This window comes from Lipophrys pholis (assembly GCF_963383615.2).
Source record: "Lipophrys pholis genome assembly, chromosome: 17".
NCBI classification, from domain to species: Eukaryota; Metazoa; Chordata; class Actinopteri; order Blenniiformes; family Blenniidae; genus Lipophrys; species Lipophrys pholis.
The window spans coordinates 14,091,845-14,118,690 of record NC_137643.1 but is presented as its reverse complement, the minus strand read 5'-3'; the positions used below and the strand labels follow the sequence as shown (position 1 = coordinate 14,118,690).

Here is a 26,846-nt window from a genome sequence, read left to right as displayed (position 1 = left end):
ATGGCACAAGCTTGATTTCTACATTTCTAAAGGGGCTCTGTGTAAAATGAAAGCATGACTTGGTGGTAGTGTTGAATTGCTTTAGTTTGTCTTTGCCGATTGAGGGAGGACCTCAACAATACATGCGTAAAAGCCAAGAACGTAAAAATACTGCCCATTTCATCATGTATCTAGAACCATATCGGGGTAAATTTAGTTAACAAATCTGTGTCCTAGTTGATCAAAGTTCATAACAGTACCTGGTATAAAGTCATTGCTGTGGAGGCAGATGTAGCTGGTAAACATCAGCTCTCCATCAATGTGTGTCTGTACTGACTTACTCTACTTCCTGATCTCATCATTTCACAAAAATGTAAATAAAGAGAGTGACAGACTTTATACCTTGTGATTCAGGTCATCATGAGCCCTGAGCACCTCATTTCAAGTGCATAAACCAATATGAAAAAATAAAAAAAATGAATTGAAACTGTCTAATAGTGATACATCTCATGGCAAAGATCTGTCAACAAACAATGATTGACTGGAGGTCTGGCATTTTGCCAGATCTTGAACGTGGATGTACTTGAACTTGAATATACAGAGTCTGCATATTTAAACTATGCAAGACCACAGGAAACTACATGAACTCTTCTCAGCTGACATGTCCTGTCTTGTGATGTGGAGAAAAAATGTGAAATGAAGAGGCCCTTACCTATCTTGCAGGGGAAGGGTTTTCTTTTTGGATATATAAATGCCTAAACAATCGTTTTCTGGAAAGCCATGCCATTGTTCCAAATGTGAATCAATTATGGTGCGTGTTTCACAAAAATAGGGTCCTATCACAACCTGGGAACCTGGTGGTTCTTCTTCATTAGTGGCAATAACTGATTTGTTGAGCTTTATTGATCACTGATCAAGAGATTAGTTCGAACTCCTTAATAGGGAGATGTGATACAGAAAAAACAAACCCACCCACTTTTTCATCCACCTCATATGAGAAGAGACAGATGATGGATTTATTGTTTGCTGTTGCATTGTGGTGCCCGTCCAAAATATATATATATATTTTTGTTGTTTTTACGTAATGTTGTGAAGCGGTGTGATGAGGATTTAGTCCACGGCGGCCGCTGAGGAGGAGGAGGAGGAGGAGGAGTAGCAGACAAGCTCAGTGCCAGCAAAATTTCCTGAACGCAAGCGCACAACCAGCTGACGCGGAGATGTGAGAGGTGTCGTCGGGGGAAGGAGTGGAAGGTGTGTCGGTCACTGCTGTCGCTCACAGCTGTCTCTCCCCCTCGCCGCCTCCCCCCCCCTCATTGTGTGTGAGAAACACAGAGAGAGAGAGAGAGAGAGAGAGAGAGAGAGAGAGAGAGAGAGAGAGAGAGAGAGAGAGAGAGAGAGAGAGAGAGAGAGAGAGAGAGAGAGAGAGAGCGAGAGAGAGAAGTTTCCTCTCCTCTTGGCGCGCGTCGTTAATCGCTCACTTCACGCAATGGCACGTCCGCGTCCGTGCGCGGCGCGTTCGATTATTGAGCTCCGCTGCTTTTACAAGAAGTGATTCTAAAGGGGAGGAAAAAGAAGGTGTCACCATGGCTGAATTTGGACAAAACAAGAGCGCCGTCAGTCCACCGGTTGCTGGCTGGAAACCTGCGTCGGGAGGAGCCGGAATGTGCCTGGAGGCGCACCGAGAAGAGCCCGTGTCAAACGGCAACTGTGGCGCGCCAGACACCGTGAGGAGAGTCCAAACCGAGTCCAGCTGTGAGTCCCCGACGTGGGAGAACACAGGTCCAGCAATTCCCCGACGCAGCAGTCTGATTAAGGTAGGCCAGTATTTACATCATTGCAGCACAGCTGGTCTGGAGGAAGACCTGATTAAGAAAAAAAAAAGAAGAAGAAAAAGAGCACGCAAACTGTTGCAAGTCCAGACCAGACTGCAAAACCATGCAGTTATGCCACATGGTATAAATATGATCCTGAGCACAGCAGCATGCGGCCATAAATCACCTCAATATTATAGGTGACAACACGACAGCCCCCTGGAAATGTTTCTCCTGTTAAGAAATGACTCTTAAGAAAAATATCTAAAAGTCTACCACTGTGTCATCCATGTATGTCATGCACTCACATCGCCCCCTTCAAACACAGCTGGATTAAATCAAGCTGCAACCCTGGAAATAAAACTGTTTGTACACTGTGGTGCTGCCTTCTGTCAGCTTCCTCTCCCCATCTGTGTCAAACCTGCAGAAGAATCCCGTCACCTCATCTTACCTTTGTGGCTGCACTTGTCCTTTAGGAAAATTGGAGTAGAAGTGCTTTGTGCCTTTCATCAGGCCAGACAGTGTCACATTGGAGATGACAGCGAGTTTGTCATACAGATGGCAAGTTTTGTCTTCCAGGAATCACGAGAAGAACGAAAGGCTGCTCTCGATTTCAGACATTTTTGACTTATGTGCAAATTAGATTTCCTTTCTCCTAGACTCCAGCAGCCATTGTCACTTAGTAACAGTCTGGAGAGGAGAGGAGAGGAAGAGGAGGAGGAGGAGGAGGAGGAGGAGGAGGATGGGGAGGACGGGGAGGACGGGGAGGAACTAATAAGTGAAGCCACCTACCATGGTCTTTGATTAGAAGGAGAAATTAGATTCGGTCCACCCTGGATGGCTCATAGTTGAATACCCCTGTCCAATTAACCCCTCTGCCTGCGCTCATCTGTGCTTACATGAGCTCAGAGTTCATTTGAATAAAGCTCCTCACAAAGATGTCTCACTTAGTCACAACTTGTGTTGCATTCATTTGACTGAAACAGCGTTTGAAGTATTGCCATGTCAATAACGGTAAATCAATAACTCATCCCCCCCGACTTACTCCTTTTATGGTTTCAGCCCCTCGGCATGTAGGAGGTCTTATATTGATCTTTAGTTCCTGCTTGTCTCCAGAGCTCCAGCATGCAAAGGCACGAATATTCAAGCATGTCATCATCTGTGTGAGATTTCTTTCCAACTCGGCAAGAGACAGGAAGACGGCCTCTTGGCCAATTTCCTCACACGGTTCATGTTGCAATATTGCTCTTAAGTCAAAAGCAGTTGGCGATTACAAGTCGCTTACGCCTTCACTGAAATACGCACAGACAAATGTTTCTCACCTCCGTGCCCACACACAGGCCGCTCTCTCGTCTTTCAACTGTTGTTCTCAACAGTGCAGCCAGCTTGAAACAGAGGATTTGAAACCTTTTGTTTTGCTTGAAGGTTGGCAGCTCGATCTGGGTGCGAAATGGTGTTAAGTAACTCCTGGTGAGGGTGGCGCCTTCCACGCCACGCCGTGCTTGATGTGCGACATTTAATGGTCCCGGAACATCGCTTCTACCCCTGCTGCTGCTCTCCCTTTAAAGAGTGGTGGTGTGGGACAGCGTGGGAAAACACACTGTACGCTTCACATGCTTCCCTTGTATTGAAGCAGAAATTAGCATGCCTCGGTGATGTTGTGTTTGATTTATTGTTCAGTGGGCACATTTATCCAGGAATGCTCAGTGTCCAATGAGCGGCCATTCGCGCTTTCACCACAAACTCGCTTGTGCTTTGAATCATAAGCAGGACTTTAAATGGATGGCACTCAGTCTGAAAAAACAAAGAGTTGTAAATCCATCTCTCAACACAGCAGCAAGTTTCTCGATTTGCCAGGCTGCCCCTCCGACTGAAGTCAGGATTCCACACAATAGGAGTCCACTGGTATGTAGGTAGATAAACAGGAAACATGACATTCCACACTGATTTCAGCAGGAGTCGGGATTTATGTCCCAGTATTGTGTGTGTCCCTGTTGGTTTCAGCTAAGGTAATTACACTGGTCATGATTGTATTTCATCAGTCGGGACATCATGCTGCCCTCTCATTCATTCTACCCTGCACTTGTCTGCATGAAACGGAGGCTAAATTAGGTGGCCGCTCACTTTAGGCCTCCTTAAAGTTCAATGTGGATTGTCTTCACTTTCCTGCACACAAACATACACACACATCTGCACAGACCTGCCCTCTAGTAAAATTCAGCTCTGCACAACAAATATCTTCTTTTCACTTCTCTCATTACTGATGCCAAGGAAATGTCTGTATGACTGCATGTGATTGGAAGCTACACACTTCACAAAATTACAGCTTTCTGTTCACAAGACACCAGTTTATTAACTGTTTGTGAATGACAGTGACGCTTACCCAGATACCCAGGACACACAGTAAACCTATTCTGTGAAAATGAAATGAATTTGATTTGTTTGCACATGTGTTTAATGTATTCACTAGTACACAAGAGCCCTGATACAGTTCATTCAATTACCTTTCGATTAGCAGAAACACGAGAGCAGAGGGAAGCTTCTCTACTTGCACAGACAGATATGAGAGTGGTTTTATTCTTCTCACCGAACCTTTCACCAAACAACCAATCGTCTTTATGAAAGTCTCAACCCATTCTCATGTTCAATAAATGTATTATTGCGGTGTAATGGGGGTCTTCATTCTGTGTGTGTGTGTGTGTGTGTGTGTGTGTGTGTGTGTGTGTGTGTGTGTGTGTGTGTGTGTGTGTGTGTGTGTGTGTGTGTGTGTGTGTGTGTGTGTGTGTGTGTGTGTGTGTGTGTGTGTATGTGTGTGTGTGTGTGTGTGTGTGTGTGGCTGCCGGAGCAGCGTCAGCCAGAGGCGTTAGCACACAGCTGGGGAGGTTAGTGGTTGAGGCAGAGCAGCTCTCAGCTCTCCCCTCCCGCAGTTCAAATCAGCATCCTTAGTCTGCTTTAAAGCACTTTTGCCCACATGAGCATTGCCCCATACGGCCCAGGGAGGGGATCAACCTTCTCACTGATTGTGATGGAGCGACTGCTCAGAGCTGCGAGCTCAGCTGGTGATTGAATGTCTCTGCGTCTGTACTCTGTATTGGCTCCGTGCATATACCCTTGTATCTGCAGTAATATGTGTGTGTGTGTGTGGGGATGTCTGAATTGTCGCCTAGTTAGTGAGGCACAGCAAAGTTTCCACTGAGGCGTGCAAGAGCTCCACTTTGAGCACTGCATTCATCCTCACAGCTGATGACCAGTTCAAGTCTCTCGATTGTCGGTTTCTCGGTCTGAGTGACGCCAATATCTTCGGCAAATGCTTCGTCGGCTGAAATTGTGGTTAGCCCTGTGACAAGATGACCTTTTCAAGTCCAACCTTTTACGTGCTTAAATGTGTGGTGTGGTGTGTGTGTGTGTTTGATTATGTGTGTGTGTGTGCTTGCATGCACATAGGACTTCAAAGGGTTGAAGTGTAAAAGAGCATCTGCTGCTCTTCTTGCCACAAGGGTAGGGGTTCATAGTGGAAGAGCCTCGTTGATTTGCTGTGAATGCTCACCACATTTTCCGCTGAGCTCTCTTCCTGTTCAGTCCGCTACATCATCTGTGAGTGTCCTTGCCTCTGTAGCACAACCCAGACGCATGTGTAAACCCCACCCAAACAATATGTGTATGGCTTTCTCTGATTGTGAAATATTTGATGTTTTGCAATAGCAATGACTTGTTTCTAAATACATCGATATGTACAGTAAAGATTGTGTATAGAAATAATAACTCTGTGCTCTGAGATTGTCACTGCACTGAAAAAATGTTCTGTGTCTTGCTCAAGGACACTTTGACAGGTGGAGAAGGGAATCAAACTGGCAACCTTCCGAATGGGAGACAAGTGCTCTACCAACCAAGCCACAGCTTCCCCTTGATATGGCAGGAAAAAACATGGCTGCTCAGGAGTTTCACATGAGCACCTTTACGACCCTAACTGTGTCTCCATTTGAATGTCGACCCTTCAGTCATCTATTGATTATTATAATCTTAACATAAGCACAGACGTTAACCTAAAGGAGTTAATATGCACCTGTAACACTCCATATAGTTATTTTTTCACAGATAAGGGAAGGATGATGGGGCAGTGCTCGGTGGGTAGTGGGAACACTTTCCTCACAGTGAGAATATCTCTGATGTGAGTCTGGGTGAGGCCAGGGGGCCTTTCTGTGGGGTTTACATGTGCTCGCTGTGCGTGGGTAAGTTTCCTCCCACTGCATTGCCTTTTAGCCTAAGTGATGGCTCTAAACTACCCTTTGGTGTGGATGGGAGTGTGTGTAACTGTTTGTTTTTGCCCTGTGATGGACTGATGTATTTGGTGGGACACCCTGTACTCACCCATAGTCCGCTGAGATTGGCTCCAGCCACCCACAGCTGGATGACAACAGTGGAGAAGATGACTGGAGCAAGGCATCAGTTTAAACTACCCCAGACTACTGTAATAGTCCGTTTCTTTCAAGGTTGTCATATCAAATGCATGCAATATAATTCAAATTACAGACATATAATTTGTCCCATTTCAAAAACATTAGCTGCCATAATTCCAATAAATCCGCATTATGGCCCTCTGGTAGTGAGGATGACACTATTTGCGGCCCTCACAGTTGCCTGTTTCCTGCTTTATGTCAGAGGGATGGAAGGGTGAACAAAAGGCATAGAGATCATTCAGTCCTATTCAGCAATAGCAGCCGGGTTATTCACGAACCACTGAGCTCTTTGATTGAACTTTCTTCACAGTTCCACTGTGATATTGGTGTGACCAGTGTGTAATCAGAAGCTGGTAATTCCGAGTGTTCATTAAAATAATGCCCGTCATCTCATCATTGTGAGACAGTTCAAAAAAGGAGCCGATCCTTTATACAGATTCTAGAGTTTGAAGTTCTGTTTTATGTAAGGAAAACAGCGAGCGAGCAAACGTTCTGGTGTAGGTGGGGTAACTCCGACAATGCTTACCCTGGGGCTTTAATACCAGGCAGCTTCAGATTATTGGGCATGCATCATCACCTCTTTATTACAGGCCCGCCTACTACCTCATAAAAATTTAAAGCGGTTAACTATTAAGTTTCAGATCTTTGCATTGCATTTTTCATGCACATAAAATGGAAACTCTGAATTTTGTTCATGCATTCCGCCCAAAATACACAGTTATAAAAAGAAGGAGAAAAACAGGCAATTTTCAAAGATAATGTCTTCAAACTTTATTTATCTAATCACATATGCACATAAATGTAAATTTCCAAGGTCAATTTTAGTAAATTTTTTTCTCACTTTAAAGGGAGAGCTTGCAGGTTTATTCGTATCTTAAAGCCAAATCAATTTCTTTTCATAGATTATTTCAGTGCTTTGCGCAGGACAAAAATAAATGACGATGTGAAGGTGGAGGAAAAGCATCAAGTGTGTGTTGTGTTGTCAGAAAGAATGATTGTCTAAAGCATCATTATTGTTGCCATGGTTACCCCACAGTGTAATAGCCTACGCCTTGCGCGGAGGCTCGGATTGATGAATACATCAATTCATCTGAAACTACGCTGCTGTCATGCGTGTGAGACTCTGATTGAAGGACCCCCCGGATTTTTAAAACTATGGTAGATGGTGCTTTGCACATTACATAGATCATCTCACATTTGACTGCAAGCCCCCCCCCCCCCCCGTGGTGTTGTGCTCTGGGGTGAAAGGCTCTTGGAATAAAGTTATGCCATTAAGCATCCATCATGTGCAGTCATACACTCAAAGCCACCGGCAGGGCTGTTCACAATACCGACCGATTTTCACTCTCCCTCAACTCAAAAAAAAAATCGTCTTTCTTTCTCTTTCAATCTTAATTAACAGATCAAAGACAGAAACCTGCTAATGACCTGCCTGCTTATTCTGCTGATTCCAGCAAACTAATTAGTGATACAAGCTTGTTGCATCAATGGACACATTTGCCGTCATGTATCATAGCATGCATGCATCTGAGCTTACTAATGAAAGCACGAGCCCACGGTGGTACCCGACGGGGAAATATATGCAAAAACGAGCACAAGCTCACGGTGTCCGCACTAAAGATAGATCGCCATCGCCCAAAAGCAGCTGTATTTATATTTCTTTGCGTTTCCTCTGCTTAACTTATCTATTTTTACAGTTTTGTTTATGTCTGTCCTCTCTCCAAGTCTCCCAATTACTCTCTGTCAATCTGTGTGTCCTCTGATAAGTACATCAAATGTGTTCCGCCACCAAGTCCCTCTCACTCCTCTCACACTCTGTCCATTTGTCCATCTGTTCAATCAGTGTTGATGTTCTAACAGGGACACCAGTAATCTCACAGCCACACCATCCAGATTTGTTCACAGTAATCTTTGGGTCATTTCCAGCAAACAAGCAAACAAAAAATCTTGCTGATTAAAAAATGTCAAAACAAAAAGACAACTTTTCTAATTATTGCTTAGTTGTGATGCACAATGTACACGTTTGCTTTTTAAAAAGATCAAACGTTTGCACAGTTGTACGAGGCGAAATATGGAAACATTTCAAAGATGCGACTTCTCAACTTTTATTCTTTTAAAGTTCATTCTTTGAAAGCATCTCCATCACACGAGGCGGGTAGAGACAAGTCTCAAAGTATATAGTAGCCGTTCCAAATGTAATAATGGCTGATGAAATCTTCGGTTCTCTACCAGGTTTTGTTGTTAAAACTTGAACACTTTTCCCTCCTCTCATAGTCCTTTCAGAATATATTGTTCCTACAACAACAAAAGAAAACCCCTGCATACAAATAGATAAATGTGACTTCAGCTCTTTGATTGCAATGTCATATTGGATTAATGTTGAATTTACAATATTTGCTGATGCAAATACATGAAGTATTGGTCATCCCTGATGTTTAAACTAATTGAATCTCTTCAGCAGCTGAGAACAAATAAAACACAGCAGCACCACTATCTCTCTGACCCAAAACTACGCACACAAATTGTATAGTCATGTTAAAGGTGCCTAAAGGGTTACGCTGCATTATACAGTTAGAAAATATGAGAGTTCATACAATACATCACCACCAGCTCTCCAGATAGAAAGAGCTCTAAAGCTCAAGGACACAAAGTGAAGAATCTCACCAATGCAGCTGCAACCTTCAGTCCTGGTCTACATTCTGGTGCTCTCAGTCACTGAGCTATTGTGGTGATGATGATGATGATGATGATGATGATGATGATGATGATGGTGAGGATCCTACAACATGTCATTTGAAAGTGTTTTGTCCTCAAAGTTTTCTTTTTAGAGGTAATACAGCCATGGACTTTGTGGTTTTGGTTGTCTCTGTTTTCATGTGTCTTTGGTACTGAACAGAAATAGTGTTTTAAAATAGATGTTTATTGGTCCTGCCAAAACGTTTTGCACATATACACCGGTCCCATGATCTGAGTCTTAAAAAAGCCCAATCTAAAGCTTTGTGAAGACGGTTTTACACATTTCTCTTTGCCTGTCTGCTCTGTTGTCATTTAACCGGCCTCTCTGTAGAGTTACAGGAAACTCTGTGTGACGGCGTGACAGGCTGCTTCCTGTTTTGAAGCGTGGTGGTGGCAGTTTTGGAGGCTCATCTTGTTTTATGTGAGAAAAACCAAAGTGATGTCTTTGTGACAGGAGCGTTACAGTATAGAGATTAGGTGAAAATGGAATTGGAGTCTTATCAGGGGATGGCGGCCCCAGCTTGTTTTTGAATTCCTGCGTGTTCGCAATTCTAATCTGTTTCTCTAGACTTTTTTTTTCTTTCTCTGCACAGAAAAATCAGCCCCCCCCCCCCCCCCCATTTCCTGCAGGTTAAAATGTGCCCTCTAGTTTTATCGTGCCAGGATAATTTATTCAGAGTCCACAGTGACGTAAGCGTTGTTTGGTTGTGTGTTTGAACTCTGCCTCTCTTTCCAGCTGTAATTTATGTCGCCGGCCATCAGAGGTGAGCACGCAGGGCAGCCTCCACACAGGAGATAATTGAATGTCAACTGCTGAGCATGCCTCAAGAAGGATCCTCTTGTTTCTCTGCTCAAAGAGCTTCTGACAGTTGGCTTTATCAGTTTTTAGAGGTAAAGTGTTCACCACTTCAAAAATGATTTTAACCTATGGCCTATCTATTAATCGGGAGAGTCTTTCATTCTTGTCAAATAGTTCAACAGTTTCACGGGAGATAACGTTATTTATGTGGGCTTTCTAAACTGGATAGTGCACAGCGATTGGTGCTGATACAGCCGCAGAGGGACTATTACTGGTAATGTCACACACACACACACACACACACACACACACACACACACACACACACACACACACACACACACACACACACACACACACACACACACACACACACACACACACACACACACACACACACACACACACACACACACACAGGAAGAGATATAGATTGAGGCCAGCATTAATCTCCCACGGCTGCCACTGTATTGCATGAAAGAAAAGGAAAGTGTGAATGATAAAGTGGAAGCTACTCGCAGCACCGTGAAAAAGTGTCTGTGTTTGCATTTGTTGGGAGATTTTCCCAGGAGCGTATGAGAATTTAAAAAAGAAAACAAGAAGATGGCTTATTTAACGGAACTTCGTTATTTCAATGATCAGCTTGATTTGCTTTTTACTGCTGGTGTGTTGGCGCTGCATCCGGCTCTTTCTATTTCAGGTAGAGTTAATTTTAGAGGTGTTGCCGCAGCACTCCGGAGGGGGCAGGTTTGCAATAAGACAAAATCAATTAGCTCAATTACAACTCACAGCTTTCCTGTTGAAATGGATTGTTGCCTGTTGTGCAAAAATCCTTTTTAATGGTGCGTAAACAGCCCACAATTTTCGTTTTTCCTGCAAAGCGAGGTTGGAAAGGGGTCCTGCCCTTGCAACCTCTCGCTCCCTCGGTCATACCCCAAGGCAGCCGCGATATTTTTAGAGCACTTCCCTCATCACGGGAATAAAAAAACAAACAAAAAAACTTGTTGCCATTGAAAACACTTCTGTATCCCAATGACGTGATTGATTCTGTGAGGATTTGTGACGGGTAGCCAGACTCCTTCCATCTGAGTGGAAGCGTTTTCATCTTCTGTGAATTATGCTACTTCTCTTTCATGTGTTCATTTATATTCCTTAGATGAAACACAGCTTTTTTCTCTTATCTCTTCTTGCCTTTCATATTCATCACATTTCTTTCAGAGGAAGGCCTCCCTCCTCTCTTCTCTCATACAAGACGAGTGCTCTTGAGGTTCATTTTAAGTCTTATTTGAATGAAATCAGAGTTACGCTGACGCGAGTGCAGCTTTTCAACCACGCATCAGTATTCATGAACATCTATGATAAATATGAAATTATTTGTAATCTTATTGGTGGTCAAAATGACTTCTTTGATACTTCGGAAGCATTTATAGAAAACAGGACTTTTGCCTATTTGTGAACTACAAATCAACAGGATAAAGCAACAGGTTGCTGAATTTAATTTTCCACTGAAAACATGTATATGAAGCATTTTGTGCAAGTCCTAATGATGCAATCAATTCATCTTTTATCTAATTTTTGTGACCCATAAGTTTTTCCTTTTACATTTTCATTCAATTCTTTCTCGTTCAAGTTGATTGTGTGAGTGGCTGTTTGTGTTTTCAGTCACTCCACTCGGGATCGACTCCAATGTAATTTTGTTATCCTGCTTATCCTCCATCCGATTTGCTTTAATGAAGCCTTTGATTTGATTTTGACGAGGACTAATATATCCTTAATTGAATAACTTTGCCCACATATATGCTCTTATCTGTTAGTTTCTGGTTCTTTGCGGGGGTGACATCTGATTGGTCAATAAATCAGATGGATCGGTTGTGATGGTGTGCTCAGATAAACTGATTGGGACCGCCAGCATCGTTGTGGAGCGGCAGAATTAGGATGCTGCAGCCTGCCGCCTCTGTCTAGTCAGGTATGATTAATGGTGTAATGGTGAAGGGCAAGGGCAAGCAAAGGCTTTTAGCATGGTATCAGGAAAAACAATAGCAGATTGGGAGGAGGAGGCTCTTCATGGTAGACCAAATAATCTGTGTTTATGTATGCTTATATAAGCTGATATGGCTTTTAATCCTTTGAGATCCATTCTGGTCTGGACACATTTTTGTCATGCCAGAGCAAAGAATAGTCTTCAGAGGGATCATTGTCTGTCTGTCTCTCCACTCATTTCTCCTTGTTGTATTACACCCTTCCTCCTCCTCCTCCTCCTCCTCCTCCTCCTCCTCCTCCTCCTCCTCCTCCTCCTCCTCCCGCTCCCGCTCCCGCTCCCGCTCCCGCTCCCCCTCCCCCTCCTTCTGCCTTTATCCGTCCCATCCTTTTATCCTTCGCTCCCTCCTTCACTCCCTCCTTCTTAGGACGGATCACGTGCTGGTCGGGACAGGAAGAAGACGGTTTCTTTCAGCAGCAGTCTGTCGGAGAAGAAGATCAGCAGTGCTGCTGACTGCATCCACTCAATGGTGGGTCAGTTACTGTGTGACCTTTGGCATGGGACAAAAGCTTTATGTGCTCGGACATTAAATATGTAATGTGCCATACGTGCATCAAAAGTTTCTGTGGGATCAAAGGTTTCTGAGGCTGTTGAACATCCAGCTGAGCTTGTTCACGGCCTGAAGCGGACTGTGCCGCGCATTGTTAAAACGTCCTCTACGTCTTCATCTTCAGGTTGAAGGGAGCGAGCTGAAAAAAATCCGACCCAACTCGCGTGTTTACCAGCGTTACTACCTTCTGGATGCAGGCCTTCAGGCTCTATGCTGGGAGCCATCCAAGAAGGAGTCAGATAAAGCTCGAGTTTCTCTCGACTCGATACGTGAGGTCAGTGACGAGAATGAAATTCATCCTGACTTCATGAACAACCTCACCGAATCTTTCAGATTGAAACCTATATTTACAGCTTTGAACCGTGACAAAACAACAGTTTATGTTTGATTGTTTTGTGTTGTATTTGATTTTTGATTTTCTTTATTGCATCTCTCCTGGTCTCATGCATTAGGTCCGGACAGGTCGTAACACAGAAACCTTCCGCACCAGCGGAGTGCATGACCAGATCTCGGAGGATTGTGCATTTTCCATCATCTATGGAGAGATTTATGAAAGCTTAGACCTGGTGGCTAACTCCGCTGAAGTGGCTAACATTTGGGTAACTGGCCTGAGGTATGATATGACAATGAAATTATGCCCCTGAACAATGTTTGTGGGTCATAATTAACTTCTTGGTGACACACTGTCTGCAGGGCGATATATCTGAAACATATGAGAGAAATTTTAACCACATCCAAAGGCTTGGCTAAAGCAGATTGAAGGTAGAATAGATAGAACACATCACATGTTGTCATCAAGTGGAAAGAAAAGGTGGTGAAAAATACACACAAAATAAAAAACATGTAAAATATATGAGGAAATTTAATAAATTGTGATAATTCTGATATCATTTGCAAATGTTATTTTGATAGAAAACCCACTAAGATCAGACTTAGTTCATTCTTTGTTTGTTTGTTTGTTTCTTTCTAAGCTGAATTGTATTTCAAGATATTTATGGCAAGTCTTTGAAAAATGTGTCTTTTGTAAATTAATGTAGGATAGCATTTGACTTCTGTTTGACATTCTGTGCTCTACTATGACTGAGGTTACGACCAACTTTTACAATGGTTGAACATAAATAAACCTGATCAGCATCAACATACAATTTCCATGTAGTCTTACACACAATTAAGGGACTGGTTCCTCACTGGTTTCCATCGACCTGAAGCCAGGCAGCATCTGCCCTCACAAGCTCAGCCTTTAGTAAGAGTTGAATTTGACAGGAGGTCAGACACTTTGCTGTCTTCCTGTGCTGGTTTTCTGACACATATAGTAGAATAAGTAGTCACAGGTGTTATTTGTGGTTGAACTGTGGTTTGATGTTACAGGGAAGGTTAAATAGATTCAACTCATCTCGGTCAGTCTTTCATGTCTGTCTGACAATGTTTTTTGGGGTTTCTTCTGCTTTTTCCTCAGCATTCAGTGAGAACAGTGAGACTTTGGTGGGCTGATTCCTTTGTATAGTCCTTCAAGTTTCCTTTGTTATGAAGGGCTGTGCCAGTAAACATGATTGGACTTAACTGATTGTGCTGCTGAAGATATTGTATTATATATTTCAGACAGTGTAAAATGACTGAAAGGAAAATGGAAATTTTTGTTATTCAGAATTACAACAGTAATATTCTATTAAACTAAATAGGGCTCTGTTTTTCTGCCTTCAGGTACCTGATGCAATATGGGAAACATGCCCTGGACATGCTGGCTAGCAGCCAGGACAGCCTTCGTCTTGGCTGGCTGGAGCATTTGTTTTCCTCTGCTGTTGATTCGGACGAACAGGAAGACGTCGAGGAAGGGATTTGCCTCCCGTCAGCTGTAAAGTTGATCCAAAGTGTGAACCCTGGAGTGAGCAGTGGCAAACTGGAGCACAGGTTTAAAGAGCTTCAAAGGGTTAGGGAGAGGATGTGTGGCCTCAGTCTAGATAACGGATCTGCATTCAAAGACCCCAGCGAAAACAAAAAAATAACAGGAAGAAACGAGCTCGTCACCAAGCAGGAGTTCATTGAGGTCTTCCATGACTTCTGCACACGTCCAGAGATCTACTTTCTGTTGGTGCAGTTCTCCAGCAACAAGGAGTTCTTGAACACCAAAGATCTAATGAGGTTCATCGAGGCTGAGCAGGGCATGGCCCAAGTGGGTAAAACTAATCAGTGTATATACATTTACAGAACATCTCCGTGATTCACAGATGAATATAATCGAAGTGTTACTGTTGTTGCTCATTTAAATATCATGATCATTCTCTTCCATTTCTGTTTTCTTCTGCCTTCAGGTGAATGAGGAGACCAGCATGAAACTTATTCTGTCCCATGAGCCATCGGAGGAGGGACGCCAGCAGGGTTACCTGTCATTGGACGGCTTCACCAGCTACCTCACCTCTGCAGAGTGCCACCTCTTTGACCGTGAGCATGACATCGTGTGCCAGGACATGTGCCAGCCTTTGTCCCACTACTATATCAACTCCTCCCACAACACCTACCTCATTGAAGACCAGTTCCGAGGTCCCTCGGATATCTCCGGGTACATCCGCGCCCTGAAGATGGGTTGTCGATTTGTGGAGGTGGACGTTTGGGACGGCCCCGAGGAAGAGCCGGTGGTGTGCACCGGACACTCCCTCTCCCCACCACTGGTTCTGCGATGTGTTTTAGAGGCAATCGGAAGGTTTGCGTTTGTGGCATCAGAGTATCCGTTAATTCTGAGTATTGAAAACCATTGTTCACTGCCACAGCAGAAAGTCTTGCTACAACATCTGGTGAGGGTGTTTGGTGATAAGCTGTATACAGACTTCCCAGAAGAGGGGGCCTTGTACCTCCCGTCGCCAAATGCCCTGAGGCATCGAGTCCTACTAAAAGGTAAAAAACTGGAGCCTGCTTTGTGTGGTGAGGATGGAGAGGTAAGTGAGGAGGATGAAGGGGCAGAGATGTGTCAGAGAATGAAAGCTGCCAATAGTGGAGGGGTGACCCCAGGAGGGAGCGACAAGGACACGGGTCCTAAAACAGGATCCTTAACAGCTCAGCCTAATCCCGTTCCTCTTCCTCCCAAACGTCTCCAACTGTTAAAGGAACTCTCTGGCTTAGTAAGCCTTTGCCGCTCCGTCTGCTTCATTGACTTTCCAACATCATCTAAAAGCCAAAAACCTTGGGAACTGTGTTCCTTCCATGAGTCGTTGGCTGTGCGTCTCACCGGTGAGAGCCCCGGTGACTTTGTCAACCACAACAAGCACTTCCTAACACGAGTGTATCCCAGTCCCATGCGAATTGACTCGAGCAACATGAACCCCCAGGACTTGTGGAAATGCGGTTGCCAGATTGTGTCAATGAATTTCCAGACTGCCGGGCTGATGATGGACCTGAACACGGCCTGGTTTCGACAGAATGGGAACTGCGGTTACGTTCTGCGGCCAGCTATTATGCGGCAGGAGGTGTCGTATTTCAGTGCGGACACCAGGGACACGGTGCCTGGTGTGTCTCCACAGCTGCTCCATGTGAAGGTGTGGTAGAATTATGCATGGATCAGTAGAAAGGTGTACCCTTGCTCTGACCCCACCATTGCGACTTCTCTCCTCCCAGGTAATTAGCGGTCAGAATTTGCCGAAGCCACGAGGCTCCGGGGCCAAAGGGGATGTGGTGGACCCGTACGTGTATGTGGAAATCCACGGCATCCCAGCCGACTGTACGGAGCGCCGCACCAGGACTGTAATGCAGAACGGGGACAACCCCGTCTTTGATGAGAGCTTTGAGTTCCAGATCAACTTGCCTGAGCTCGCCATGGTCCGCTTCGTGGTGCTGGATGACGACTTCATTGGGGATGAATTCATTGGTCAGTAAAGGATTAAGAATAAATAGAATAACACTGAACTATCTGTTTTTGTGCAAGAGTGGTCGGTAGTGAATATTTCACTCATCAGCGTTTTTCAAGCTCCAAACTGAAATGTGACGGTCTCACTGCAGGTCAATACACGATACCACTGGAGTGTGTCCAGCCTGGCTACCGACACGTACCTCTGCAGTCTCTCACGGGAGAGGACCTTCCACACGCCAAGCTCTTCGTCCACGTGGCCCTCACCAACCGTAGAGGAGGGGGCAAGCCCCACAAAAGGGGTCTCTCAGTGCGGAAGGCTCGGAAGGGACGGGACTACACAGCTCTGAGGGATTTGGGAGTACGGGTTGTGGATGAGGCTTTCAAGTCAGCTGCTCCTCTGCTGAGAGAAGCCACGGACCTGAGGGGAAACATGCAGGTGAGGAAATGATAACGCTCATCACCATTTGGTATTTTCAACATGTGTGATCATTTGACAATGTGTAAAATACACATAGTCCTACTTTCTTTCTTTCTTTCTTTTTTTTTACTAATATCCAGCAATAATTACCAGAATGAACAATACATAATAGGAACTGTGGCCATAGATCAGACATTGGACTTCAGATTACAGATTAACTTTATCCTAATTAGATTTTGTTGAGTAATTTGATGACAATTTTTATATTATGTATACTTCTGGAAAAGACAAAACTGTCAAGAGTTTTTCACAATGTTGTTTTGTTAAAAGCTGAACTCACCTTAAAGGAAGGTAGCAATTTCGTTTGTGGGTGCATGTGTCAGCCTGCTGCAATAAAACAGTAATTATATGCTTTGTCTGTGTGGTTACACTGTTGTTTTCCACCTCTCTGGATTTCTTCCAATTCACTCGAAGGTCCTTCAAAAGCGGTTGTCTGTATTACCTGAGTACATTTGAGAGTGTGTGTGACATTTGTTGAACCTTGTGGAAGACAGAAGGGAAGACATTTTTTTTTATATAAATTACGTTTGTTTTAGGGGATTTTTATCCAGCAAAAACATTTTGATCAAGAAGATCAAAGGTATAGTCATGTATGAGTATGCATATTAAAAGTGTCTTATCTTTTCAAACAGAACTCAGTAGCAGTATTCAGGGAGCTGTGTGGGGTGTCGGCCGTGGCTAACCTCATGCAGTGCATCCTGGCTCTCAGCTCCAGAGTGTCAGGACCAGAGGGGACGCCGTTGCTTCTGTTTGACCTTAAGGACCAATACCCCATCCTGGAGCCCCAGGGGCCCCTGCCCGACGTCCTTCGCCGAGTCGTCTCTACCTATGACATGGTGAGGAAGCAAAACACGGAAGGGGTCATACTCGTCGTGTACTTGGGAGGTATATAAAGCCGTAGCTCATGAACTTGAAATTCATCAGAAGGAAGGAAAAACCCAAACAAAAGCAATAAATGAGCTTGTGACTTCCCCTCCCCTGGTGGCTCAGTCTCACAATAAATATCCCTCGTCCAAACAAAAGCTTCCTTTTTGGCCAATATGTTCTGAAAAACTCAGTGAGGTCTCATTGTTATGTATCGGACAACATCCCCGTTCGTTCTGGCCTTAGCAAATCCCGTAAACACATCCGCGACATCCTCGCCTTGACCTAAATCCATGGCGAGTTCCCACCCAAGTCAACTGCAGACATTCATCGAGTTATTTAACAGACTTAATTTATGTAATGATTTCTAAAAATAAAGCGAGCCATCGAGAAAATATGCCCCGCGGATACAAACACAAAGAGGAAGAGAGGGCGGGAGTAAAGAGGGCCGAGTAAGGTCAAATGGTCTGTTAGTTAACTCTCTGCCGGCCAATAAAGCAAAGCAAAGTGAATCATAGTGTTTTAGTGGGGTTTTTTGGGGGGGGTTACTCGACATGTGTCACAGCTGCAAGATGCAATATCAGTCCTTTCTTTCTGCACTCACTTCTCATATCTGACTTCCAATATATTTCCCTGTGGTCTCTGTCTCTGTGTCCATTCCTTCTTTCCCTCATTAATCTCTTTCAGTCACTGCCTCCTCTTTTCCCTCTGGGTCTCCTTGTGGCTTTCCAGTAATGCTGGGTTTTGTAAAGCTGTGGACCAGCATTCACTGAACTGGTATCCTATATTCAAATATTACAAATTTGCTGTGGCAAAAAACATCATGCCCTCTTTTTGGGCTCCTGTATGGCTGCTGCAATATTTCTTAAATTAGTATTTGCTTAAAGTGCTCTTGCTCATGTTTTATATTAGAGATTCGTCAGGAATCTCTTGGGCAGGATGATGGACAGTCAGGATGAATTACCAATTTAGACCTTCTATCCAAGGCACATATGCAATGTGAGCGTACGTGCATTGTGATTGAGGAAAAGGAGACGCTCATGTTTTCCAGCTATAAACCGGCTTCAGCGAGATAAATGCGTCTATTTCCAGTCTTATTAAGTTATGATTAAGGTTTCGGTGTATAATCCGTGACACTTTAATTTAACTACAGTTGTTTGTCACCGCTGTGCATCGAGCATTTGCACAGACCTGCGACCGTTTGTGCCTTGGTGTGCACGTGAGAAGGAGTGTGTGTGTTTGTTGTGTTTCCATCCATGCGGATCAGAGTTAAAACGCTCGTGTTGGTGCCGAATACCATTAGCATATATTTGAATGTTGTTCAGCTAAATGGATTCCACACCTCAATTCTGACGCCCAGAGGGAGAGGCAAAGGACTAGTGACAGGAAATGGGACTGCATGTGCATGCGTGTGCGTGTGCGTGTGCGTGTGCGTGTGCGTGTGCGTGTGCGTGTGCGTGTGTGTGTGTGTGTTTTGAGCTGGATATGGTCATTGAAGGCTTCTGTAGTTAATCCCTTATTTGTTAAACAGCCTTTCTTTCCCATAGAGAGGTCAAGTCCCAGCAGGGTTTTTCTGAGAAGGTGCACAATTAATCAGGCAGAAGCTGCTCATGTCATCCCCGTGTGTGTATGTGATTATTCGAGTGCATGGTCATTACTTTAGAAAAGCTGTCACATTAGTCACTTTTTCAAGTGTGTGTGCATGTATTTACTTGCAATTCCCACAGTTTTACAACTAACATATGCTGCTTATTGGGAACATCCAGCTCGTACTGACTTACACCCGCCTGTTTTCACTCTTTCCTTTGTAATGTAATTCCTCTCCAGCAGACAATAAAGCAGATTGCGTATGTCCTTGACGGTGTGATTTACACACTAAAAACAAGAGTGCGACGTAAGTCCAGGTTTCACGGTGCACGACAACTGTGTGTGTATTTGTGTTAGGTGCTAATAGATATTTCCCTGACTGCAGATGGTCCATGCGAGCAGAGCAGTGATGGAGCTCTCCACTGGAATCTACGACAGGATCCTGCATATACAGACAACGGGTGCGTAGGCGTGCGGGTGTGTGTCTGCACTGGTGTGGCTGTGTGAGATACTGCTATGTGGAGCGTGTGTTATAATATATGTGTGTGTAATGAATAGACCCCAGGCTAGGCCCATGTTCCTCGTTCACTCATGACAACTCCCACGCAGCCTCTTCAGCTTTAGCGTTGTACCACAGAGGAAGCATGCTTTTGTCATTAGCTTATTTCCTTTCCTTTCCTTTCGTTGCCTTGCCTCTCCTTGCCTCTCCTTGCCTCATCTTGTGCAGACATCTGCCTAATTGCCATTAGATAAGGTGAGACCCGTTTCATCTGGATGTCTTGGATTGACGGGGTTCAAGCTGGCAAAACTCCCAATCTTCAATCATCCTTCTGTGTCTTCAGGGAAAGGCACAAAAATCTGACCTGCTGATATCGTTTCCGTGATCTTTGGCAGAGCTTTGTTTACTCCAGCGGGGCCCCCTGGGTCATGTGACATTAGTCAGACGCACTGTTGGCATAGTGGCAATAAACAACGCCATAAACACACCACTGCGCTCACATTAACCATGTCACGTTCCTCGCTCTGATTCAGTCTCTGGCTGACACCCAGGAGACAGCCTGATTGATGTTTGCAGTGTTAACCAATGGCTCGGTGCAACCAATTTAAAACCTCCATGGTATATTTTGTGTGTCTTAAGTGCTTAACTTTGAAATCTGCAGGCACATATTTTATATGTTTTAGTTTCAAAAAGAATGTTTAAGCATCAGTGTTTTTTTAACAAGAGCTCAAACGTCAACATATGTTTCTTTTCCGACTGTCCGATAAAGGGGAAGTATGACTAGAGGGGAGGGATAAAAAGAGAACTTAAGTTAAACCTGAATTATATTTTCAGAATAGGACCATGGTTCAGCTGAGGCCACTGTGGAGGATATTTGATGGAGATAAACGCTGTTTCTAAATTGTCTCCAGACTCTGTGTATCCTGTACTGGACTGAGCTCTGGGCTCTATTAGGGTCCAACAGAAAGTCACATATCGATTGGCTTTTCGGGGCAGAACTGCAGTTTGTTTTTTATATATTGTGTGAGCGCATATTAAGACAAAGTGGGATTTTCAGTGTGGGATTGTCAGCCCTGTGCCGTCGGCCCGGTGCCAGCACCTTCATCTAATGAGAGCAGCCGCAGAGCCGAGGTCTGATCTGGTGAACAAAGCTCTTCCTGTGTGTGTGGAGTAAAGATGGTGATCAGGTGATCCCGAGACGGAGGCCCACCTCGTCATCTGGGAAGAGTGGGTGGGCAGTGGGAGAGACGTAAGCGGGTCAGTCGGCGGGAGCTGTGGGACTGTTGGTGGCAGAGATGGATGTTGGGAATTTACATCAGAGCCGACACATGAAACGCAGAGGGAGACAAAAGCCATGGGGAGATGAGTGGCAGAGATAGATAGCTGGAGGCTGCGAGGAAGGCAAGGACCCCAAGGGACGAGACGGAATGAAATCACATCAATATCAGTATTTATCAGGTGGTTCAACAACTAAATTGGGAAAACACAGAATTTTCTAAGGTAGCTGTTGCTTTATGGCATATCTGTGATCATCAGTGGAGCTTCATCCAGTCAACATTTGGGATAAAAGACCTTCACACGAAAGCCACATATAGCTTTAGTCTATAGTTGAAAGAGTCTAGTCATGTTTCTGGCTGAGAATTCTCTGCTCTTAGAGCAAGAAAGGAAGTTGAATCACCTGGGATCAGTAAAAACAGGATATTTACAAAAATCTTTACAGATTTTCTAAGAAATTTCGTTCCAGGAGCAGTTTTCATTGACCCTCAGACAATTTTTATCCACTTTGTCCGCAAGACCTTCTATGAGGTGAAGGATAAATCCCATTTTTGTGAGGCCAAAGCAATATCACAGAGTTAATGACATCTGTTGACATATCAACTAACCTGCAGCTCCTCAGAACATACGTGATAACAAGCATTCGTAGCCCATTGTGCTGTTCAGCCATCTATAAAATTAAAATCTGAAGTGCACATCAAAGCATCAGAGATGATGGATTATGTTCCTGTGCTTCCGTACAGACAGGCCGCAGTGATAACGTGAAGTGAAGAGGAGCTGTGCCATGACTCCTCTCTCCTCCCACCGTCAACCCTTGCTGTTTGTCCTCAAAGCATGTCAAAGTCTGCACACTTGGAAAATTGAGGCCTGTGGCTTCGCTGAGATGCTCGCTTGTATTTTAGGTCAACTAACCCTTTATTAACCTCAGCTGATCAGCTGCTTCCCCTCCGGTCTCCTGATCTCTATCATGCTGAGGCATGCATCTGGAAGTAGAGATTTTTTACACTCGCAGCTTATGGTGCAGTTGTATCCTAATGACTTGATCAGACTTGAAGTCCGATCGTCTCCATCCTGACTGCTCGCAGTTCAGTCAGAGGACAGGGAGTGAAAGGGACACGTTCCAGCTACGTCCTGATTCACTGGCCCTTAAGGTTGTTTTGGCCTCTTGGTGAAGACCCAGTTCCTCTGTGTGTATGTACTGTCCCAGTATTGGCTGGGAAATATTGTCCGTCACCCCCCCCCCCGGCTTCACTTGGTTTCACAAGGAAATACACACACACACACACATACACACTATACTGGCACGTAGGCTTTGAGTTGCCTAGCAACCCTGCAGTAAAGGTTATTATTCAGGCAACTTATGTAGGTGTGTGTGAATGTGGAGCAGCGACGTCGTATGTGTATGCAGGTGTGTGTCCAGCGCTTCCAGATGTTTAGTGGCCACGAGGAATTATGTGTTTGGAATTGGTAAATTACGCTCCTGCCCAACCTGTTTACACTGTCGCTGTGCGTGCGTGCGTGCGTGCGTACGTGTGTGTGTGGTCCGCGACTTGGCATGTTCTACGTCTGGGCTCTCGTTGATGGCTCACAGTGATGTGTGCCCTATGTTAACCCACTTCCGGGTTACCATGGTAACAGTGGGACAGTGGCCCGGGGCAGCCAGAGCAAACCACACACAACACACACACACACACACACACACACACACACACACACACACACACACACACACACACACACACACACACACACACACACACACACACACACACACACACACACACACACACACACACACACACACACACACACACAGCACAACTCATTGCGCACACTCCAAACTAGCCGCCGGCCTGACGTCCATGACGTTGTCCTACTCTCTCTGTATATTTCTGGTTTTCCATTCACACCTCGTGTCATTCCTTGACATGGTTAGTCGTTTCTTTGCATTTCACCGTTTGGCAAAAATAAGCCCAAAGTTAAACAATTATGAGGGTTTTGACTTTTTCCCCTCCCAGTGCCGTTGAGCCGCGACTTCAGTCTCAATACGACGAACTGAAAGCAATACTTGATAAACACAACACTGACTCGGCAATTCGACCCCGTCAATGTGAAACATCTGCTCAGAGTGTAGGTCCATCAGGAGACGAAAAGATGGAAACCGGACGAGGCAAAAAATATTCTTGTGCAAATATGAGGCCAGAACTTTTGAATGTATGGAATTAGGGAGTATGGAAAAGCAAACGATAAGAGTAGGAAAAGATGGCCAACAGTGAAGTTGATGCTTAAGATAATGGAGGAAAAAAAAACTTTATCCAAATTGTCAATTTACCTGTAGTCAAATAACCGGAGTCAGACATATTGTACTGACATGTTTTAATATTGAGAAACTCGCTGAGGTTGATGAATCCTGCAGGAACAGTGATTTACCCTTTTGTAACTGTGTTTACTGATCAGACACTCACAAGCCAGTAATAGCAGGAGTCCTGCATGAGACTGGCAAACAACACGGTGGTTCACCTTCAAATCCCTCTGCAGAGTGCGCACGCCATCCTCAACCTGCTTTTGCAGCCACGGCATCCCGTCATTCTTTGTTCGGTTATGTTGAAACACTTTGTCTGAGGTTGGTTGAAAGTACTCTGTTGTCCCATTTAGAGTAGTCGAATTGTGCAGTATGTGAGCTTTAATACCCACAACAGACAATGCCAAAGCGTTTTTTTTTAGCTCAATCATGCCAGCCTGCCTGGTCCTCTCTCGCTGCTTTAAAGGAGACATATCATGCTTTTAAATCCTTCCTTTTTACATATAAATCATACAGTTGTGGTCTATACAACGCGAAACTGCAATGCTTGGGTCTGAATTCCTCATTATTATAGCTCCACAGGCCCCTTTTCAACCCCTTTTCTGATGCGCTTCTGAGAGCAACTCGTTTTGGGGCGGTCTCTTCAAATGCAAATGAGACACTTCATACCCCGCCTCCTCTCCAGGTTGCAGAGGTGACACTCGGTTCAACGTCACCCTGTTCGGCCATCTTTGTAGTTTGATAGAACAGATACAATTATCTAGCGGCGCAGAAACTTTATATTCACACATTATTTACAAAATGTCAACAAGGGAAGATTTGTCCATCCAGCCATACATGTTGGAGCCAGAGTCGGACCCGGCGGAGCGAGATGAAAATGACGATGATGCACCTACAGAACAACGTCTTCATATGGATGTAACGCAATGGTGTGTTACTATATTTACACTAACTTCTCCATCCATGCCCACTACTACAATACTGCCTGTATTACAACGACTATTTAACACAGAAGTTACATTATAATCTAAAACGAGCACACAGCGCTAACATATGAAGACGGTGCAACTGCTAATGCTAACAAAACAATGACAGGGACGTCTTATCATCACACTTTTTAGCGTTATATACAGCTTACCGAAGTGCTCTGTTCGTCGTCTCCATAGATAGAAGGAACTGACCGCTCAATCAGACGAAGTCTTTCGGCAAATCCTTCTTTATACTGGCGGAGGTTGCTGAAGCAGTCGTCCTTAAAGTGATTCGCGCACACAAAAATGACCTTACCCACAGATGTGGGTACATTTCTGTGAAAAATAAAACTCAACCAGGCACTTCGAAAAGGTTCTGATGCTGGGAGACGGTGTAACGAAACTTGTGGGTGACTACATCCAACAACCGAACATTTCGACTTATCCTCTCGTAACTTCGGTTGGACTACAAAATCGCAGCGAGAAACAAAAATGGCGGATTGCTCGAAATGTCGATGTCCTAATTTGGCAGTTCCGCTGAGAATACTGTGACGTCATTGTTCAAAAAACGTAATAGAGAATAGAAAAATCGAAACCGATCGCAAAATATGACCAAAACAGAATATAAAGATATCAACGGAGCACCTGAAGAGACTACTTTGAACTTTTCTGTACTTCTAAACACTCTAAATATACAACAAAATGCATTTAAGGGCTAAAAAAGTGGATTTAGCATGATATGTCCCCTTTAAATCACCGCTGCTGTGATGGGGCTGCAATATATTTTCAATCGAGAGAAGAGAGCCTTTCACAGCTTTGGAACTAAATTACACGTTGCCTCGTTATAGTGAAAAATTCCCATTGACACAACATGATATGTGGAATTTGCAGAGATTTAAGACTTGCATTTGAAAAACTATTGGAGTATAGGAAGTCCTATGTTGAATAGCTTGCTTGATCAGTGAGCAGCATGCTATGTGAACATATATTACAATCCTGATCAATATTACTGCAGTATTATTGTACAGCCGGCATGAATTGTTTGCAGTGTGATGACTTAAAATCATCATTTTATGTTTGCATGACGATATTTGAAAAACCCTCTTCTGAAACAAGGCCACCAAACAATTCTGTCCCCAAAAACCAACGTGATCAGTAAAAAATATAATTTGTTTTCCCTTGCAGCCATGGAGTTCCACGAAAAGCTGCAAAGCTTGGCGACGAAGGAGGGGCTGAAGGGATGCAAGATCAGTCGAGCGCTGGAGAGTTTCAGCTGGAACATCACCATCCTGAAGGTCAGCATCAACGGAACGAACCAAACGCCAACCCGCAGAGCACAACCAGCCTCGGGCGTCGATCGGCGCAACAATGTCTGGCTCCCAAATGGTTGCTTATGTCTTTTGGTCTCCTGCCTCACAGGGCCAGGCCGACCTGCTGAAACACGCCAAGGCTGAAGTCCAGGAGAACATGAAGCAGGTGCACGACGCCGCCCTGACTGGGAACCTCACCAAGGAGGGCGCCGGATTGAGAAGAGTCCGCTCGCAAACAAGACGAGGCCCGGAGGACCAAGCAGCCGCCAACGCTCGGGGGCCCTCGGCATAAGCGAGCCGACGACCATGCTGCTGTGACAAACTGTCTCAGCGTCGTCCATTTATTCCCACTGTCTTAATCTGCCGCAGTGGGAAACAGTTTTTTAATACTTTGGGAGTATTATCGCGAGCAACCAGACTCTGGAGGGACAGAGGAGTCGATGAATGTAAAAGCCTGAGAGGAGACGCAGGAAACGCAACGCTGGGAGATGAATGTAGTTGGATTTAAAGCCAAGGTTCAGCTATTTGTCTTAAAACTGTAAATACATCAAATGTTTATGTGCAATGTTTCTGAGGCTCAAGATGTGTCATAAAGAGAGTTTCTCCAGAACAGTCTGGGACGGCAGCCAGCGCCGCACGGCGGCAGCTCGTACTTCACCAAAGTTGCCATCAGCAGATATCAAGTCAAAGATTTCAGGACATTTCGACTGCAAGTTAAAGATGGGAAACTTTGCCGGCGAGTTCCGTGGCCGTTTCAGGTTTTTCTTCCTGTATATTGTGGATCAGTTCAATCTCTACGATACTCCAACTAGATCCATTTTGATCCTGATTTGCTGCTTTACATCCGATCACCTCAAGGTTTTTGTCCCGCTACGAGATCCTCTAAATATCATCCCACATTAAAATCTTCCGTATTTTTGTATTTCCTGGAAAAATCTCATGCTTGATTAAACCAAGGTTACATTTCAAATCGTTGCCCCTCCCAACAAATTTAGACTTGTGTTCAAAGTGCTTACTTTGTGTGGAAAACACTGTACAGTATTTTAGTATGTAATTCTATCCCTTCGCCGTAAAGTATATTTTACAATAAGTTATTGATCCTAAACGAAAACATTCCAGGCACATTTTATTGGTGCAGTAGATGCAGCTCGACCTGTTCTGTAACAGCTCACCGTTTTCTTCCTAAAGAGTCGGGTTGGAAATAAAACTAGTTTTTAAACGATTGATGTCCGCCACTGTTTTTCTGCGAGACTTTGGCTTTGATGTGTGCTGATTCGCTGTGACACGCAGCACAATGTCTGCCGAGAGGACAGCCGGGGACGCTCACCTGATGTGTCCGGGAAACAGACCTGTGG

The 26,846-nt window shown here is 44.5% G+C and overlaps 1 protein-coding gene across 1 annotated transcript; it reads left to right on the top strand.

Moving 5' to 3' along the window:
* Window positions 1-1,146: 1,146 nt before the first annotated feature.
* Window positions 1,147-26,715, top strand: LOC308123343 (inactive phospholipase C-like protein 2). The gene is made up of 12 exons (XM_080485775.1): window positions 1,147-1,793; window positions 12,188-12,289; window positions 12,495-12,644; window positions 12,823-12,983; window positions 14,072-14,540; window positions 14,680-15,897; window positions 15,977-16,226; window positions 16,358-16,644; window positions 17,319-17,522; window positions 19,523-19,598; window positions 25,367-25,476; window positions 25,601-26,715. The coding sequence occupies exons 1-12, from the start codon at window positions 1,563-1,565 to the stop codon at window positions 25,781-25,783; spliced, it is 3,441 nt and encodes a 1,146-aa protein (XP_080341901.1). The 5' UTR covers window positions 1,147-1,562; the 3' UTR covers window positions 25,784-26,715.
* Window positions 26,716-26,846: the final 131 nt, after the last annotated feature.

Excerpts from the sequence above, each read along its gene's own strand:
- LOC308123343 (XM_080485775.1), top strand. The coding sequence starts at position 1,563 with ATGGCTGAATTTGGACAAAACAAGAGCGCCGTCAGTCCACCGGTTGCT. Across the intron at positions 12,290-12,494 it reads CTGACTGCATCCACTCAATG|GTTGAAGGGAGCGAGCTGAA; the intron begins GTGGGTCAGTTA and ends CTTCATCTTCAG. Across the intron at positions 14,541-14,679 it reads CTGAGCAGGGCATGGCCCAA|GTGAATGAGGAGACCAGCAT; the intron begins GTGGGTAAAACT and ends TTCTGCCTTCAG.